Here is a 17715-nt window from a genome sequence, read left to right on the forward strand (position 1 = left end):
AGGTAGTACTTTGTGGTATTGACTCACTAATAAAACCATACATTCTTCCTGATTGGAATACACTAGTAGGCTTTAGATTTATATTTTATATTACATTTTCATTTACAAATGTTAATTTAGATGCCAAAAAAAATGTATAGAAGAATTTGTCATTTACAGACTATTTTTATTTACCAAATTGGGGTGGTCTAATCTGATCGGGGTGCTTTTACCAAAAGCAACTATGGTCGCAAGTTCTGTCATTACCAAGAGTTCAATGGAAATAAAAACCATAGTTTGCTAACAATGGTTGATTTTAACCCTTTGTTGTGCTGCGCTGTGGCTGGCGCTGAGCCAGAGAAAGACCAGCTTTGAAAAAAAAAGAAAAGATATTTTCATATTTCATAACTGTTCAGTGTTTTCAACCGAATAAATGTATTTAAGGTTTCAGACATTTACATACAATTCAGTTGCTACACACTGATTTCTATGGAAAGCGTCAATAATAATCCTAGCCTACACATTGTGTAGATTACTATAAAGGTAACTCTGATTTTCTCCCAGCTCACTGGCCACTTACTTTCGAATATCTTGGGAGAAATAGGTGAATCAGCGTGATGTTAATCGGACAGATCCACATGACAGCGTCCATCGCATATAATCAACATGGTCATGTTGCTATGGAATAAAATACAATTATATGTATCAATTATTTAATGTTCGTAATTACCAATGTCCATTGACATAATATATCATGAAATAAAATACAAAATAAAATAAACTGTCATTTCATGTTGTCATGTGGAGGGTAGGGAAGAACTCAATTGCAGACAGGAATGCACAACACAGGTTTTATTCTCAACAAAAAGGGGAAAACAAAACCCACGAGGGGGGAAACAGTGACTACGTTTACAAGCTGTTAAAATTCGGGTAATGGTCGGGTTAAGGTCACTATTCGGGTTTCTGAAACATTCAGGATAACCCGTTTACATGCGTGAGCAGAGAGAGTTACTCCTGTATACATGGAATGTGTAATCAGTCGCCAAAATCCCGATGTAAACGGCGACGCACGGTTAGCGTCTGGACGTAAGACGCAATATGCGTCATTTCCGATTCTTCTTCCTGTATCCAAAGACTCAAAAGACCAAGATTCCTTGCGAATAGAACATGCGCAGAACACACATTTTGATGGGCATATGCCGAAACGCGTTTACAAGACCAAATATTCGGGTTAGAAAAGGGGTACCCCAGGTATAATATCCCAGTTTTTAAAAACCGGGATATGAGCATATCCGGGTTTTTGCTGGTGTTTACATGGCCGTGCGCGACCGGGTTATTTCTAATATCCCGGTTTTGAACGGGTTATTGGCTACATGTAAACGTAGTCAATGACTAGGGCAGATACTAAATAACTTAACAAGACTGGGTAGAAACGATAAACAAAGACTCAAAACACAAGAACACTAACTACAAATAAACAATAACAGGTCTCACAACGTCTTCTTCGAAGAGCAACTCCGAGTAACACTATATCACAATGTGGAAACAATCACAATGAACCGACCAAAGACAGAGCACACTAGGGGATCTAAATAGGGGAACTAATCAAGACACAACAGGTGGCACAGATAAGGTAATCACGACAACTAGGATAACAAGGGGGCGGGGCAAGGGAACGAGAAAACACAAGCACATGGACTCAGAATTTGTGCTCTGCATTTAACCCATCCAAAATGCACACACACAGAGCAGTGAACACACACACTGTGAGCACACACCCGGAGCAGTGGGCAGCCATTTATGCTGCGGCGCCCAGGGAGCAGTTGGGGGTTCGATGCCTTGCTCAAGGGCACCTAAGTCATGGTATTGAAGGTGGAGAGAGAGCTGTTCATGCACTCCCCCCACCCACAATTCCATCCGGCCCGAGAATAGAACTCACAACCCTTCGATTGGGAGTCCAACCCTCTAACCATTAGGCCACGACTTCCCCTTCTTCCCCCTTGAGTAAAATAGGCTATTTTACTCAAATAAGTGCATATAAAAATAACTCGGAAGTTATTGCATTACAGTGAAACCAAACCGTTACCACTGTTGGGGGTAACACTGTTATAGATTCTGTATAAAGGCTACAATGTAACAATAAAGCAATAAGCTGTGGATTACAGTGAATTTATAACAGCTAAGAAGCGTTGTTAGGTTTGAGCTGTTATAAATTCACTATAAACCACGGCTCCACAGGGCTTATTGCTTTTATAAAATGGTTATTCCATATACTATACATAGTAAGGTTTTACAGAATAAAACAGAGCAAATAAAGTTTAATGATATTGAAAACATTATTCTTCCGCCATACAATGTAGTTCCTCAGAAACAGTTGTTATTGCAACAAACTGATGTTAACAAAATACATAAGTTAACAAAGGTGTGTGTTTGTAGAGTAATTTACAACAGCTTTAAAAGCGGCTCAACCAATCAAAATCAAGGACCGGAACCATCAATTTTATAAAAATAATTTAAAATTTGTGTCACAACATCATAAACAGAAGGAAACATGAGTTTACTGTCTGGGATTTTTCGTGTTGCACCAAATCCAGTGTAAATAACATCACTGATTGTAATGGGTTTTGTTGTCTTTTATTTTTAATCTGAAATAATTCAGCCTCTGTTATGATTGATTTGATTATTAATCAGCTCTTTCATACTTAATGAAAGTCAAGCATTTTGGAACATCTTGAACATATTAAATAAAATGCAATCATGATACTCTTATACTGCCACAGAGATCACATTTAGCAGAAATAATGCTGATTTAATTAATGATTAAGACAAAAAAAATAAACACTATTTTATGTGAAATTACTGCTATTCAGATCAGTTTTTATTCTATATTCAGTTAATATTCACTCTAAATTAGTCTTTATTCAGAAAATTTTTAAAGCGTCCAAATCTTTTTCCTTCAATGACCGCCCGAATCTGCTCTTTGAGTTTCTCTCTGTTGTTTGAGATGTTTTTTCCAGCGACGTCCATAAGATCAGCGATCATCTCAGCACTGTAAGCACCTTGAAAGGTGCGATATTTTTTCTTCCAGTCCTCAATTTTATCTAAAGAAACAGTAACACACTCAAATCAGAACCATTTATTTCAGTGATATTTCAGGTTTAATCAGGACAGCTGTAAGATCTGAACTTGCCTCCACAGTTGACCGTATTAAACAGAGGGATGTGGATCACGGTTGGAGCGTTTGGGCCTTTGAACACATAGAAGTCCTTTGGTTTCTTTCCTTCATCACTGGGAACTTCAGGAAAAGGGATCTTTAGTTTCTTGCAAGTCTCAACAGCTTTATTTACTGTCTGCAATAGAAATTAATGAGAGAAAGGCAGAGTAAATTGCTCTTTTTGTTTAAAGATATAAATTACCACCCTTCCAAAAGCTAGATGAGATATTTACCATGAAAGCATCTCCTTCACTGAAGTCCAGGGAAATGATGAGGTCAATGTCTCGGTCTTCTCTCAGCACTGAGAAGTAGGGTGAGTTCAGCATTAGTCCTGCGTCTATATAGTCTCTCGTCTCACTTTGCAGAAGAGTGGAGTTCACTGCTTCATCTAATCGATCACAGAAAGAAATGAGTCTGTTTCTTTTACTCATTGAATTGCAAGATTTAGCTGGTCTGTTCTCACCTGTCATGTTGTGGAGGAAGTTATATTTCCTTCCCCAGATCCACTCAGCCATGCACTTACAAATACTTATCCAAATATCTGTAAAACAGTCATACTTTTTTTAAGTTCTTCTTTTCTTAAAATGATTTGCAGGTTATCAAGAACCATTTTGGCTGTGGACTTCTTGACTTAATTGTTTCATTACCGCTTATTGTGTGTATGGAAAGAAAACAATTAAATGCTGAATAATATATAAACCTGGCTACTGTTTATTGGTATTAATTCAAATATTTGACCGGTTTCATTCATGTATGACTGACATATATGCATCACTTAAGTTTATTGTGTAATCCAAATGGATGTACATTTTATATTCAATTCAAGTATTCTACATAAATCTTAAATTTAGACCTATTCGTTTGGAAATTTTAGACAGTTCAACTTACCAACTAGCCAATTACTGTTCCGACTTCTCAAATATTCACACACATCCAGGGTGACACGGTTTGTATACCTTTTATCTGCTCTTTTATCAGCAGTTTCCACTGTTTTCATTTCATAACTCGGCTGAATTTTGCCTCCAGAGAGCTCTGTAAGAAAACAGGACATGACATGATTGTGTTATTATTACGTTATTGTTAATGTCACCTTATCCATATATTTTATTATATATTTTATATGCATATAAAATAGTTATATATAGTGTCACTGGAGCACAAAACCAGTCTTAAGTCGCTGGGGTATATTTGTGGCAATAGACAACAATACATTGTAAGGGTCAAAATTATACATTTTTCTTTTATGCCTAAAATAATTAGGAAATTAAGTAAAGATCGTTTTCCATGAAGATATTTTGTAAATTTCCTACCATAAATATATAAAAACTTAACTTTTGATTAAAAATATGCATTGCTAAGAACTTAATTTGAACAACTTTAAAGGAGATTTTCCTCAGCCTCAGATTCCGGATTTTCGAATAGTTGTCTCTCAGTGATATATCGTCCTCCTAACAATGACTGGTTTTGTGGTCCAGGGTCACATATTTAACAGACGCTTTTTTCAGAGCACAAATGACAATTTTTAAATGCAGATATGATATGAAATATGGCTTTCATTTTAAATACCAAGAATTCTTTACAAATCTGTTGTCATTAAACAGAAGGTTCTTACTGTGATGTATAATGCTTTACCTTTCAAATTTGTTCTGATGGATTTATCAAAACCAGAAGGATCTTCACCCTTCAAAACAGAGAGATTCATGTTCACAAGATCCATGAGCGCCCGGTGACATTCGTCTACAGACGGGGAGATTGGATCGTCTGAAGGAATCCTACATTCTTCGGAGTCTGGTGGACGGGGCTTGGAAAAAGACTCCAGTTCTGCTTCTTTTCCTTCTGTTTCCTCCTTTTTTCTCATCACTTCATCATTTTTCTCACGCTCTTCTGTCAATACATATATTGAGTAAAGATGAACACATTGCAAATTTACTCAAATTTGTTTGTGATTTTCCACATCCAAATCTATGATTTTACAGTATCAGTTTTCCCACAACCAGAAGCAATTATATTTAAATAAAAATGTTGTACTTAAAATACTTATTTCATTTATGTATTCTCTATTCATGGTAATGCAACACAAAATGCCACAACAAAAATCAAAGAAACATAACAAAAATTGATTCCATGACAAGAACAGGAGTAGGATAAAGAAGAAAAATATCTTAGAAACTCCTACCCCATTCTTATATTAAGAAAATTACAAATTAAATGGCCTCACCGACATGACAAAAAAACAAAACAAAAATCAGAATGCCAAAAAAAATAACAAAATAGCCCAGACCAGATGTAATCTACTTTCAATTTAAAAAAATTTTTTTTAATTATTAATTCTGCTTAAACAACACTGATGCAATAATGACAACTCTAGCAATGAAAACAAGGACAAGACCATCATTGTCGTTATAGTTTTAATAATTTTCACATTCATCTTTATACAAGTTAAATATCTTATATTGAAATTAAAAAAGATTTGAACAACATTTTAAATCATTTTCTAGAAAATTCCATCTTTTCACACCAGAAACTGAAACACACATTTGTTTGAGGGTATTTCCAGCAAAAGGTTGTTTAAAGTCATTATTTCTTCTGCTTGTCTCAATATTTACAGTAAAAAAGGGTTTGCAGTCTATATGGTAACAAGCAGTGTTTTGCTTTATGAACAACTAATAAAGTTTGTAAAGAAACCAAGTCTTTCAATTTGAGTAGTCCTGACCTCAGAAACAGTCAAGTAGGATGTTCTCTTAGAGCAACTCGGCAAAATGGCAATGCTTTTACAAATTTTATTTCTTACATAAGCTATGTGTGACTTCCATTTAAATTTTTCATCAATGAGTACTCCTAAAAACCTAAATTCTGACACTCTCTCAATAGTTTTTCCATTTAAAGTCAAACGAACATTATCAGGACATTTTTGATTTGTAAACAACATACATTTTGTTTTACTTAAGTTTAAGTTTTATTTCTATCATTTCTGAAGTAGGACCAATTCTTTTTCAGTAGTTTTCATTAATAGTTTTAAATTCTTCCCCGTTACAAAAAATTAGTATCGTCCGCAAAAAGAACAAAACGTAAATGTTAATATATAAAGTAAATAATTTAGGCCCCAGCACAGAGCCTTGAGGGACTCCACACGGTATTGTTTACAACTTAGATTCATGGCCTATATACTCTACATATTGTGGTCTATTTTCTAAGTAACTAATAATCCAATTTGACACTACACCTCTAATTCAATATGTCTGTAATTTAGATATATATATACCATGATCAAGAATGTCGAAGGCCATTTTAAGGTAAATAAAAACTCCAACTGTTTGATTTTTATTCTCCAATTCTGTAGTAATGTCCTCTGTAATTTTCATCAAAGCCATAGCTGTTGAGCGGGTACTTCAAAACCCAAACTGATTTTCATGTTTCAAAGAATGTTTTTCAAGAAAATAATAAATTCTTTTAACAAAAAGCTTCTCCAGAATTTTAGAAAATTGGGAAAGCAAAGATATAGGCCTATAATTTGTGAGACTATGCCCATCACCAGATTTAAAAAGGGAAACAATTTTAGCCACCTTCATTTTATCTGGGAAGAAACCTGTATTAAAAGACTAATTAATTATATATTTTAATGGTCTAATAATGCAACGTATAGTTTCTTTGACAATATACATATCTAAGGCTTTACTATCGCATGAAAATTTACTTTTTAATTTAGAGACAGTGGAAATAATTTCAATCTCACTAACTTCAATTTAAAAAAGGGATTGCATGACTCTGCTTTCACATGTCCAGCTTTTGTTTTCATTATGTAGTAGATTTGAACCAACATTGACAAAAAATGAATTAAATTCATCAGCCATTTTTTCTCAATGTTCTGTTCATTCATTAAGTATAATAGCTGACTATAATTCATTTTACTGCCCATAACTTTAAGACTTTCCACATTATTTTGATATTACTTTTGTTTTCCATCAACAAGTTTGTATAATAATCGTTCTTTCCACGTTTCATTATAGTAGTCAGCTTATTTTCATAGGCTTTATATTTTTTTTCTGCATTTACTCTCCAATATTTTACAAAGTCCCGATAAAGCTTATTCTTCATTTTACAAGATTTCAATATACCCTTTGTTAACCAAAGTTTATTTTTATTTCTTGCTTTATCATTAATTATTTTTATACAATTTTTATTATATAACCATAGACACTTTACAAAAATTATTCATAAGCCTTATTTACATTATTTGTACTATAAACATCGTCCCAGTGTTCTTTTATAAGATCATCTCTAAATCTATTTAGTCTTTCCTCAGTTCTCAACCTGATAACTTTACTAAACGTTTCTTTTCTTACTTCACAGAAGTGAGTTACAAATATCGGCAAATGATCAGTTGTGTCATTTATTAAAAGACCACTTTTGAACGTTTTTTCCAAAATGTTTACAAAAATGTTATCAATTAATGTGGCACAACTGGAGGTTATTCGGCTAGGCCTAGTAATGGTAGGATAAAGGCCTCTGCTATAAATTAAATCTAGGAAATCTAAACAATTAGTATGATTAGAAACATTCAAGAGATTTATATTGAAGCCCACACAAATTATAGACACTTTATTTTAATTCATCCCAACTAATAATTGCTCCAGCTTGTTATTAAATACTGTAATGCTAGACATTGGAGTTCTAAATATTCATGTGACAACAAAATTCCTCTGTTTCTTTATTTTGATCTCAACACTTAAACATTCCATTAAATCTTCTGTTGCAGTAGTCATACACTCAATTGTTTTGCATTTCAGATCACTACTAATATATATAATATATATTAATCTGATTAACATAAAAAAATAATAACCCTTAAAATGAAATTCTGCACATTTCTCATCCGTTAACCAGGTCTCAGACAAAGCTATAACAGTAAATTTATTTTGTAATGTGTTCAAATAATCATGTTTTTTACTAAAATTTGAATACAGGCTCCTACAATTCAAATAAATAAGAGAAAATGAACCAGCCGTTTCAATATTACTACTATATAGTACTTAAGTTCTTAATTAAAAATAGCTACTAAAATAAAAGCAGTAAGAAATGCTTTACCTTTCCGCATTGCCTCAAGTGTGGTTTCGTTTTGAAAGAAATCTGAAAAACATTAAAAGGATTGTAATAAAATAACTGTTAAGTTTAAATTTAAAAAAGAGCAAAAATTCAGTCCTCAGAAAAAATATTCACCTTTTATCTTTTGCCACATGTCATTCTTAATAGCCACTTCATCCCCTAAAGCGCTACCGCAAAGAGCTGCAGAAAAACACAACATCAACACTTGCACGATAAACTGCCGAGATGTTGTATGATTGAACTTTTTAAGCAACAAGGATTTGTCTCATGGCAATTTGTAATTTATTTAATAAATGTGTAATTTAAAATAAATGTGTTATTTTATAGACAATGTTTTATGTGTTTGTGTGTATGTGTACAGTATGTGTTTTATTTTGTTTTATGTCTGATTATATTTGAAAAAGCAAAATAAAATTTTCTAACTTTTTTTTATTAGTTGGTGTGAATAAGCCTAAATAAAATGTACACAAAAACGTAAATTTTTAGAAAAAAAAAAGAAAACAAAAAGAAGGAATGAATGTCCACCCCAATTTAATTCATATGGAATCGCTTTGTTAAATGGCTAAATGCATAGCACAAATTCTGAGTATGGGTCACCCTTGGCTGTATGTCAATTCACTTTCACTAAAGTGAAAAGTAATGTGACATGTGGCCAAGTTGGTGTCCCATGCTTGGAATTTGTGCCTTGGGATTGGAGCACTTAAAATATTCAGAAGGAATAATTGTTCCTTGAAGTCACCAATTGAAATGTTTTGTTGAATTATAGCAACTCAATTTGTTTTTTAAATGAAAGCAATAAGCCATGTGAAGCCGTGGTTTACGGTAAATGTATAACAGCTGAGGGGGTTATTAGGTACAGAGCAAATAAAGTGTAATGATATTCATAAAAACCTTATTCTTCCACCAAACAATGTAGCTTCTCAGAATCAGTTGTGGTTGCTACAAAGTGGTTACCAAGCAACACACAAACATAAACAAAGGTGTGTGTTTGTAAAGTAATTTACAACAGCTTTGAACACGGCTCAGCCAATTAGAATTTATAAAGAATTTTTCTTAATTTGAAACATTTATATTTGTTATGAAGTCAGTTTTGACTATAACAAAAATATATATTATATTATATTATATTATATTATATTATATTATATTATATTATATTATATTATATTATATTATATTATATTATATTATATTATATTATATTATATTATACTTAACCACAACTGATTCTAAGGAACTACATTGTTTGGCGGAAGAATAATGTATTTATTAATCAACGCCACTTAGCTGTTATAAACTCAAACCATGGCTTCTTGGTGCTTTTTGCTTTAACAAAAAATAAAATGAGCATCAAATACAAAATAACACCCATTAATAGCCATGCTAAATATTTTTCTTAAATAGCAAATAATACAGACCTAGAACCTTTTGATAACTCATTCAGAGATCAGTATACAGTATGCAGTCAATGTATTTGATATTACAAAGAAAGTGTAAATACTGAACTACAAATATTGAACTCCTCTGTGACAAAGTTTTTTACCTTGCAGGTACAGCATGTCAAATTCATCCTGATGTTTTATCTTTGAGCCTTTGTGAAACTGGCTGCCAAAGTTGCTGGTGTCCACAAACACTCCAGAGAGAGAATAACCTGCTTCATATGGATTGATCTCAAACCAGGGGTCTGCAGACAGAACACATGTCCATGTAACTACTGTCACGAGCACATTAACATTTCATTCCTTTTCATGCATCACACGCAGACCTCCGTCATTGCTCTGTTTGATTTGCTTGTCGATCACTGCATAGATGGGAAACGGGTCTTTATTGTGCTGGTTCCGCTGCTCTGTGAGTGTGTGCTCATCGATCTAAAGAAAACACACATCATGTTATTGTATTATAGGGAGACGGTTGTGAGACATTCAGTTTTTTATCTTAATGACCTGAGGCTCAAATGGATTAATTACTATTTTATTATCAGGTGTAGCCTACTTAAAAGATATATGACTGCTAGCTTAGAGAGAAATGTTCCATTTAAAACTTGAAGTACTTCCTTTTTGGAGATGTCCATCAGTTTCATTGCTAGATTGATTTGTTCTTTCTCATTTTAATATTTTATCTTGTAACACTTTCTATGAAGCCCGTATTTATAACACATAAGGGTATTCTTAAGACATTATAATGAATGTATAATGCATTATTAAAAAAAACATATAATTCAGTCAGTGTACTGTTTGAGTAAATGAATTACTCAGGGATATTGGTTTGTTTGAACTCAGAGAAAGTGTCAGCCACATTAAAGAAGTTAACAGCTTAAGTTATTTGTGGATTAATGCGAATGGGAGACGCCAACCATTTAAAACGATTCAGTTCAATTTGGTGAACTGGTTCAAAAAGATCCGGTTACATCGAATGATGGCAACTGTGATTGGTGGGGAGGATGATCTCGGACCAGAGGCGAATGTCAAACCACAATCCCTCGCCCTGGCCCCAGGGGGAGGTCACCTCTCACCGTCATAACTCACTGATTTAACGAAATTACAGGCAGAGTTTGCCGACGTCTTCTCGCCCCTACCGGGCCGTACTAACCTGATTCAGCACCATAGTGCGACCGAGCCGGGCATAGTAGTTCACAGCCGGCCGTATCGCTTACCTGAGCACAAGAAAAAGGTAGTTCAGGCTGAATTAGGCGCAATGCTTGACATGGGGGTAACAGAAGAATCCAATAGTAACAGGGTGAGCCCGATAGTTTTTGTTCCGAAAACGGACGGCTAAACCACGCCCCCCCCTGTGTCGAAATTTGACGCGTATCCAATGCCGTAGGTTGACGAGTTGCTTGATCGGCTAGGCACGGCTCATTTTTATTCGACATTGGACTTAACAAAGGTTTATTGGCAGATCCCTTGTCTCCATTATCCAAAGAAAAGACAGCTTTCACTACGCCGTTTGGATTACACCAGTTTGTTACCCTTCCATTTGGGTTGTTTGGGGCATCAGCTACCTTTCAGCGCCTCATGGATAAGATTCTGCGACCCCATGCTGCATATGCGGCTGCCTACCTGAATGATATCATTATATTTAGTAATGATTGGCAGCGGCATATGCAGCATCTGAGGGTTTTCCTGAGATCGCTGAGGGGGGTGGGACTCGGCCAACCCAAAGAAGTGTGCGATTGGGCGTGTGGAAGTAAGGTATCTGGGCTTCCACTTGGGGCATGGACAGGTGCATCCCCAAATTTATAAGACAGCCGCTATTGCGACCTGCCCACGTCCCAAGACCAAAAAGGAGGTGAGACAGTTCTTGGGGCTGGCCTGATATTATAGACGGTTTATTCCTAATTATTTGGACCGTAATGTTGTTACACTCTCCTGATTTGTCTCGCCCTTTTCTGTTGCAGACATGGTTTAGCGAAGTCTGCAGTGGGAGAGAGAATCCGGAGACGAGCGTTAAGAGAGTGGTTTGGGCAAAAACTATCAACACCTGTTTCTTGTTTCAGTTATTGGCGTGGAGAGAGTATAAAACGCCAGGAGAGACAGAAGCAGTCGAGAGAGAGACGGACTGCTGACGTGAATCGAAAATGGAACCAGAATGAGTAACCCAGAAGTGTTGTGCGATCGTGTCTGTGTTGATGTCAGATTAAAAGTCACCATTGGTGTTTATAAAGTATAATTTTTATTTTGAGTTAATAAATTCGTCAGCAGTCCAGCTGACCCCTTTGTCCTCTTCCTTTCCTCTCACGAACTTACTACAATCATGTTTTTCTTACCTTTCTGGACATGGACCGTAGACCGTACACACAGCTTCAATGGAGGGACTGAGAGCTCTTGGACTAAATATAAAATATCTTAAACTTTGTTCCAAAAATAAACGGAGGTCTTACGGGTTTGGAACAACATGAGGGTAAGTTATTAATGACATAATTTTGCAAATTGAGCGAACTAACCCTTTAAGACTGCTTTTGTGCTCCAGGGACACAAATGACAAAGTCCAACCTGTTTAGCCCGGATTATGAACAAATGACTGCTATAATGAACCAGTTCTTTATAGTGAGTCAGAAAAGTCAAGTCCAATTCAGGAAAACTGAATCAAAATCATTTGGCTACTGAACTGCAAGATATAAATAAAAATTATAAACTATTTTCTATACATCAAACTCAAACTATATGTTGATTCAGCAGTATTTGGAAAGACAGACAGTAAATCATACCACCATATAATACTCTAAATTATGAATACAAATTAAACCTATAAAATCCATCCCTGGTCATGAATAGTTACAGACCTCTTTCACATATGATGTGACAGCCATCACTGCCCAGACGTCAGTCAAGCTGAAAAAGTCTTTCCCGTAGTAATATTTCTTCAGTTTGGCCATTGCGTCTGTCAAGCTGACTTCAGGACCTCTAATTCTCTCAATGATTTTGTTCTTCACGGTCTCTAGTTTGGTGGACCAGTCTGGTTCTTTGTATAAGGAAGCCATGCACCTTCATAGAAGAACATACAGTACATCTGTCATTTTAGACATTCAACTCAATTCAATCTCTGTGTGTTTGTTGTTTCTCAGGGTTCATACCAGGTGGATCCAGAGACTCCGCTCAGATAAAGGATGCAGTCCAGAAGACCTGCTTTATCAAGCTGAACCAGGGATCCCAGTAAACCCACCATGGCTCTTTGTCCTCCTCCAGAACCCAGTAATGCAATGTTTGGCACCTCTTTCTGAAAAGCACAGATTATCACACAGATTTTATCAGATATTAGAAGTATCAAAAAATCCAACTTGGGATTCTCGCCACTTGCTTTGTAGTTTAATGGAAAATGAACTGAGATATTCAGTAGTTTACAAATGCCTGTTCCCATCCCACAGTTAAACACTGTGACTTATGTAAGTATTAAAAATCTCGGGCATGTCCAGTCTTGCTCCTGGAAGCACACTCTTCCTTTACAAATGTTTATTGTAGAAAGTGTGAAAGTTATTTATGCATTAACAAATTTAAGATGAAACAACAACAGAATGTAATGCTACAAAAGTTTTATCATTTTGATTGTGCTGAGTTTTTTGAAATGGTAAAGCATTGTAAGAACACATAGATGCTTGCTACCTATGAACGGCAGCGTTTTTCACAATGAAGAGATGAAACTGATGCTTGACTGCTGATGTTCATCACCCAACACATCATCTGAAGTTCATTTCAAAATAAGCAGTTGTAAATATGAAGTATATAACATAGGATGTTTTACCCGACTGCATTGAATCTTAAGCTTCTTCAGGGATTGTAAAACAGTGTTTCTCCTGCCGGCTACAAACTCCTGCTCGCTGTTATTCAGTATGTTTTTGTTTCTCCTCTTAACGCTGAGGAAGCCACAGAGACAGACAAACAGATCAGTGCTGACATGAACATGACTTATTTGATATATTTAGATGTCAAATATTATAGATTTCAATGCAATTAAATCTGAAGTTTATTTTGCATAGTTATACTCAGAATATAGCAGTTTGTTGTAGAAATCTGTACAACATTATGTACCTTTCATTGGGTTTAGATGCACTCATCTGGAAAACAAGTCAATTAAATTTCTATTATTTACAATTAATATTTTTTAGGACATAGAAAGTCAGTAACCTCTGATAAGCAATTTTTAGAGAATTATGATAAACCAAAGAAAATGTAAATACAAACCTACTGTAAATGAAGTAGAAACTACAGTATTTGTGAAATATGTGTTTCATCTTAAAATGAAACACAAACATTTTTCAAACATTCAATTATATTTCAATTACTCTGTTAAGATTGTGATGCATAAAATAATGCATGTATGAATTCCACAATTAAATCCTTTTCACCATCATTGCACTTTTGGTATTGTGTGGGTCACAAATAAGGTTGTTGCGTGCAATTTATAATGACATAAAAACATTTAAATAGCCCTGACAATTATTTATATACAATTTTAAAATATATACTTACTATTTCTGTAAATTGTGAGTCTTCGATACCACACCCAAAAAACAACCTGAAGTCCTTTTCTGACATTCGGGCTGAAGATGCTCTTATATAGGCTAGGGCTCTGAAACTACTCTGCAAGTCTAGACATCATCCTGAGGGTGGGGTGGTGAATGATGAATGACTTAACCATTCACTGAGACCAGTAAAACTGTGATATTTCCTTGTATATTAATCATGTAGCCTCTCCTCATGCACCTCAACTAACTTGTGTGGCAGAAAACAGGATGTTCCATGTTCCTTTTCAATGAGAACAGGGGAAATCCTTCATACTCATTACCAGCAGAACATTTTATTGCATAAGGATACTTACGTGTATGCCTACTATCTTTCATACGTAAAATTCATGATTGCACACATCGTCATTTATGGTGTGCCAGGGTTTGGTTTTAACTTCAACTGACTTTTTTACGTAATGCCTTATGACCTCAAATGCGAACCTCGACAGCAACCTTGAATCTCACTTTTGAACAAAATTTTTATTGTTTGAACTTTAAGCTATAAATTTGTGAAATGGATTAAAAAAAAACATACAATATTAGTTTAAAATTTTGCCACTACATACATTTTATTCCATACATGTTTAGAATATTGTCAAATATCTTAAATGTTTCAAATACCTGACATCCTAATCTGTGTTTTTGAAGTTCATAAGAGTCATGTGTTTATGAATCAGTAACACAAATATCACTTTGTGGTATTCACTCACTAAAATGAACCATACATTCTTTCTGATTGGACTAAACTAGTCACATAACATAATTGCGATGTGAAGCAACCTTTATTTCGCATTACACAGTCTTCATCATACTGAAATACCGAAAAGCTTTTTCTTATGGATATACTATCACGTCACAGAGGCAGGATGCAAGTGCAAAAAGTGGTTTAATGACAAGATATAAATATGGTCAGACAAACAGACAACAATGAAACTCAAAACACAGAAGGAGAGTGGCGACGATCACAAGCGCAGATGGTGTGTGCCACAGGGACCTCGGTGGACAACAGTGATGATCCTCTGTGATCCAGTGCTGTAATCCCATTGAAGGTGCTCGTGATTCTGGTGCAGGGAACAAGAAGACTCGACGAAGAACAATGGGGGGAATCCACAATCCAACACAGCCAGGGGACAGAACAGAACACAGGGAAGAACCACAACGATGTGACAACATGAGACACCAGTTACTGCACTTAAAAAGACACACACAATAGGACACAGGTGGTGCTGTTAATCAGTAGTGATAATCAGACACACACCTGCACACTAAACAAGCCGAGAGAGAGACAGCGAATTCATGAACCGTGACCGTACCCCCTCCCCTAGGAACGCCTCCTGGCATTCCTCGACGGACTTACCTGTCGATTGCAATAATTGATCAGGGAGTGATCCAGAATGTCCCTAGCAGGAACCCAGCTTCTCTCCTCCGGACCGTAACCCTCCCAGTTCACCAAGTATTGGAATCCTCGTCCTCTCCTTCTCGAGTCCACAATATGGTTAACTGAATAAGTGGGTTCCCCATCTATGAGACGCGGCAGGGGAGGAACCGGGACCGGCAGGTTAATATGTGAATGAAACACAGGTTTTATTTTTGACACATGGAAGGCGGGATGAATTCTCCTGTACGCAGGAGGAGGTTTGAGTCAGACTGCCACTGGACTATTTCTTGGATTTTGGTGACAGTGAATGGGCCAATACATTTTGGAGTCAATTTATTAGATACGGATCGGAGCGGAATGTTATTAGTAGAAAGCCACACTTTTTGACCAATGACGTATACGGGAGGCTTTGACCAGTGGCAATCGGCCTTGGCCTTGGTGCAAGCCCCCACCTGGAGCAGAGTCTCACAGCCTCTTCTCCAGGTGTGACGACACCCCTGGATAAAGGCATGAGCGGAGGGGACCACGACTTCGGATTCCATACTGGGAAAAATTGGTGGCTGGTAATCTAAACTACATTCAAATGGAGAAAGGCCTATGGATGACACTGGTAATGAATTGTGGGCGTACTCCACCATCGAGAGTGGTTGACTCCAAGAGGTAGGATTCTTGGAAACCAGACCTCGCAACACTCTCTCCAAATCCTGGTTGGCTCTCTCACTTTGTCCAATTGCTTTGGGGATTAAACCGCGAAGATAAACTGACACTCGCCCCCAGTAATTTACAAAATTCTAGCCAAAATTTGGACACAAATTGGGGACCCCTGTCAGGGACCACGTCTATCGGGAGGCCATGTAAATGAAAGACGTGATCTACAACAGTTACCGCTGTCTCCTTGGCAGAACGCAATTTAGGCAAGGGAATAAAATGAGCCGCCTTCGAGAACCGGTCAACGATGTTCTTAATGACCGTTTAGCCCCGGGAGGGTGGTACTAAAATCTAGAGCGATGTGGGACCAGGGTCTCGAAGGGACTGACAGCGGTTGAAGTGACCCATCTGGAGGTCGATTGGTAGTCTTACCAGTGGCACAAACTGAGCAAGCCAAGACAAAACTGCGGATGTCGTGAGTCATTTATGGCCACCAGAATCGTTGCTTTACCAAATAGGTGGTGCAATTAACCCCTGGATGAAAAGATATGCTGGAACAATGACCCCACTGAATGACGGCGGACCGATAACCATCTAGCACAAACAACCGATTCGGATTGAGGTGTTACCCCTTCTAAGGCAGTCATGACCTTCGATTTGACCTCCCACCTGAGAGTGGAGACAATTAGAGTCTCTGGTAAGATACACTCGGGAGAAGACGGGCTTTCGGAATGATCCAAAATACGAGCTAAAGAGTCGGGTTTGATGTTTTTGGAATCTGGGCGGTACGAAAGAGAAAAATCAAAACAACCTAAAAAAAAAGTGCGCACCGAGCCTGCCTAGAGTTGAGTCTTTTGGCGGTTCTGATATAAGTTCTTGTGATCGGTCCATACAGTAAAAGGTACCCCTGAGCCTTCTAACCAATGTCGCCATTACCCCAGCGCTAACTTGACTGCCAACAACTCTCTGTTACCAATGTCATAGTTACGTTTGGCAGGTGATAAATGATGAGAAAAAATGCGCCGGGATGCATCTTGTAATCCGCGGAAGAATGTTGGGAAAGTACTGCTCCTACCCCTACCTCTGATTTGTCAACCTCCACCACAAACTGACTCGATGGATCAGGGGCAACGAGGATGGGAGCTGAAACGAAGCGACTCTTAAAGGGATAGTTCAACCAAAAATAAAAAATTATGTCATTAATAACCCTTATGCGTTGTTGGGGAGGTTTTCGTCCACTAGGGGGTAAAGTGGAGTCTTATTTTGTCCAAAACTTTCTCTGTGTTTCAGCTAATGGAATGATTTTTGGTGACAAATCTTATTTTGACACTTATATTTGGAAAATGCTTTGAAAATTTTCAGAAACTTAACAATATCAAAATTCAAATTCAC

At 36.5% G+C, this 17715-nt stretch overlaps 1 protein-coding gene across 5 annotated transcripts in view; it reads right to left on the minus strand.

Annotated features, from left to right (window-relative positions):
- The window catches only part of LOC127958220 (cytosolic phospholipase A2 gamma-like), a 32423-nt gene extending 17973 nt beyond the window's left edge, over window positions 1–14450 (minus strand). Inside the window, exons 1-8 of one of the 5 annotated variants that reach the window (XM_052557016.1) lie at window positions 14263–14450; window positions 13822–13847; window positions 13535–13646; window positions 12870–13012; window positions 12579–12780; window positions 10062–10164; window positions 9840–9980; window positions 8411–8476 (exon numbers count right to left, since the gene is read on the minus strand). In XM_052557016.1, the coding sequence (XP_052412976.1) occupies window positions 8411–8476; window positions 9840–9980; window positions 10062–10164; window positions 12579–12780; window positions 12870–13012; window positions 13535–13646; window positions 13822–13847; window positions 14263–14328 (859 nt within the window). In that variant the 5' untranslated portion in view covers window positions 14329–14450. The remainder of the gene's footprint in view (window positions 1–8410; window positions 8477–9839; window positions 9981–10061; window positions 10165–12578; window positions 12781–12869; window positions 13013–13534; window positions 13647–13821; window positions 13848–14262) is intronic. The other 4 variants (XM_052557011.1, XM_052557015.1, XM_052557017.1 and 1 more) reach the window with 4 other exon arrangements.
- Window positions 14451–17715: the final 3265 nt, after the last annotated feature.

Source organism: Carassius gibelio, chromosome B5, assembly GCF_023724105.1.
Source record: "Carassius gibelio isolate Cgi1373 ecotype wild population from Czech Republic chromosome B5, carGib1.2-hapl.c, whole genome shotgun sequence".
In the NCBI taxonomy this organism is placed as follows: Eukaryota; Metazoa; Chordata; class Actinopteri; order Cypriniformes; family Cyprinidae; genus Carassius; species Carassius gibelio.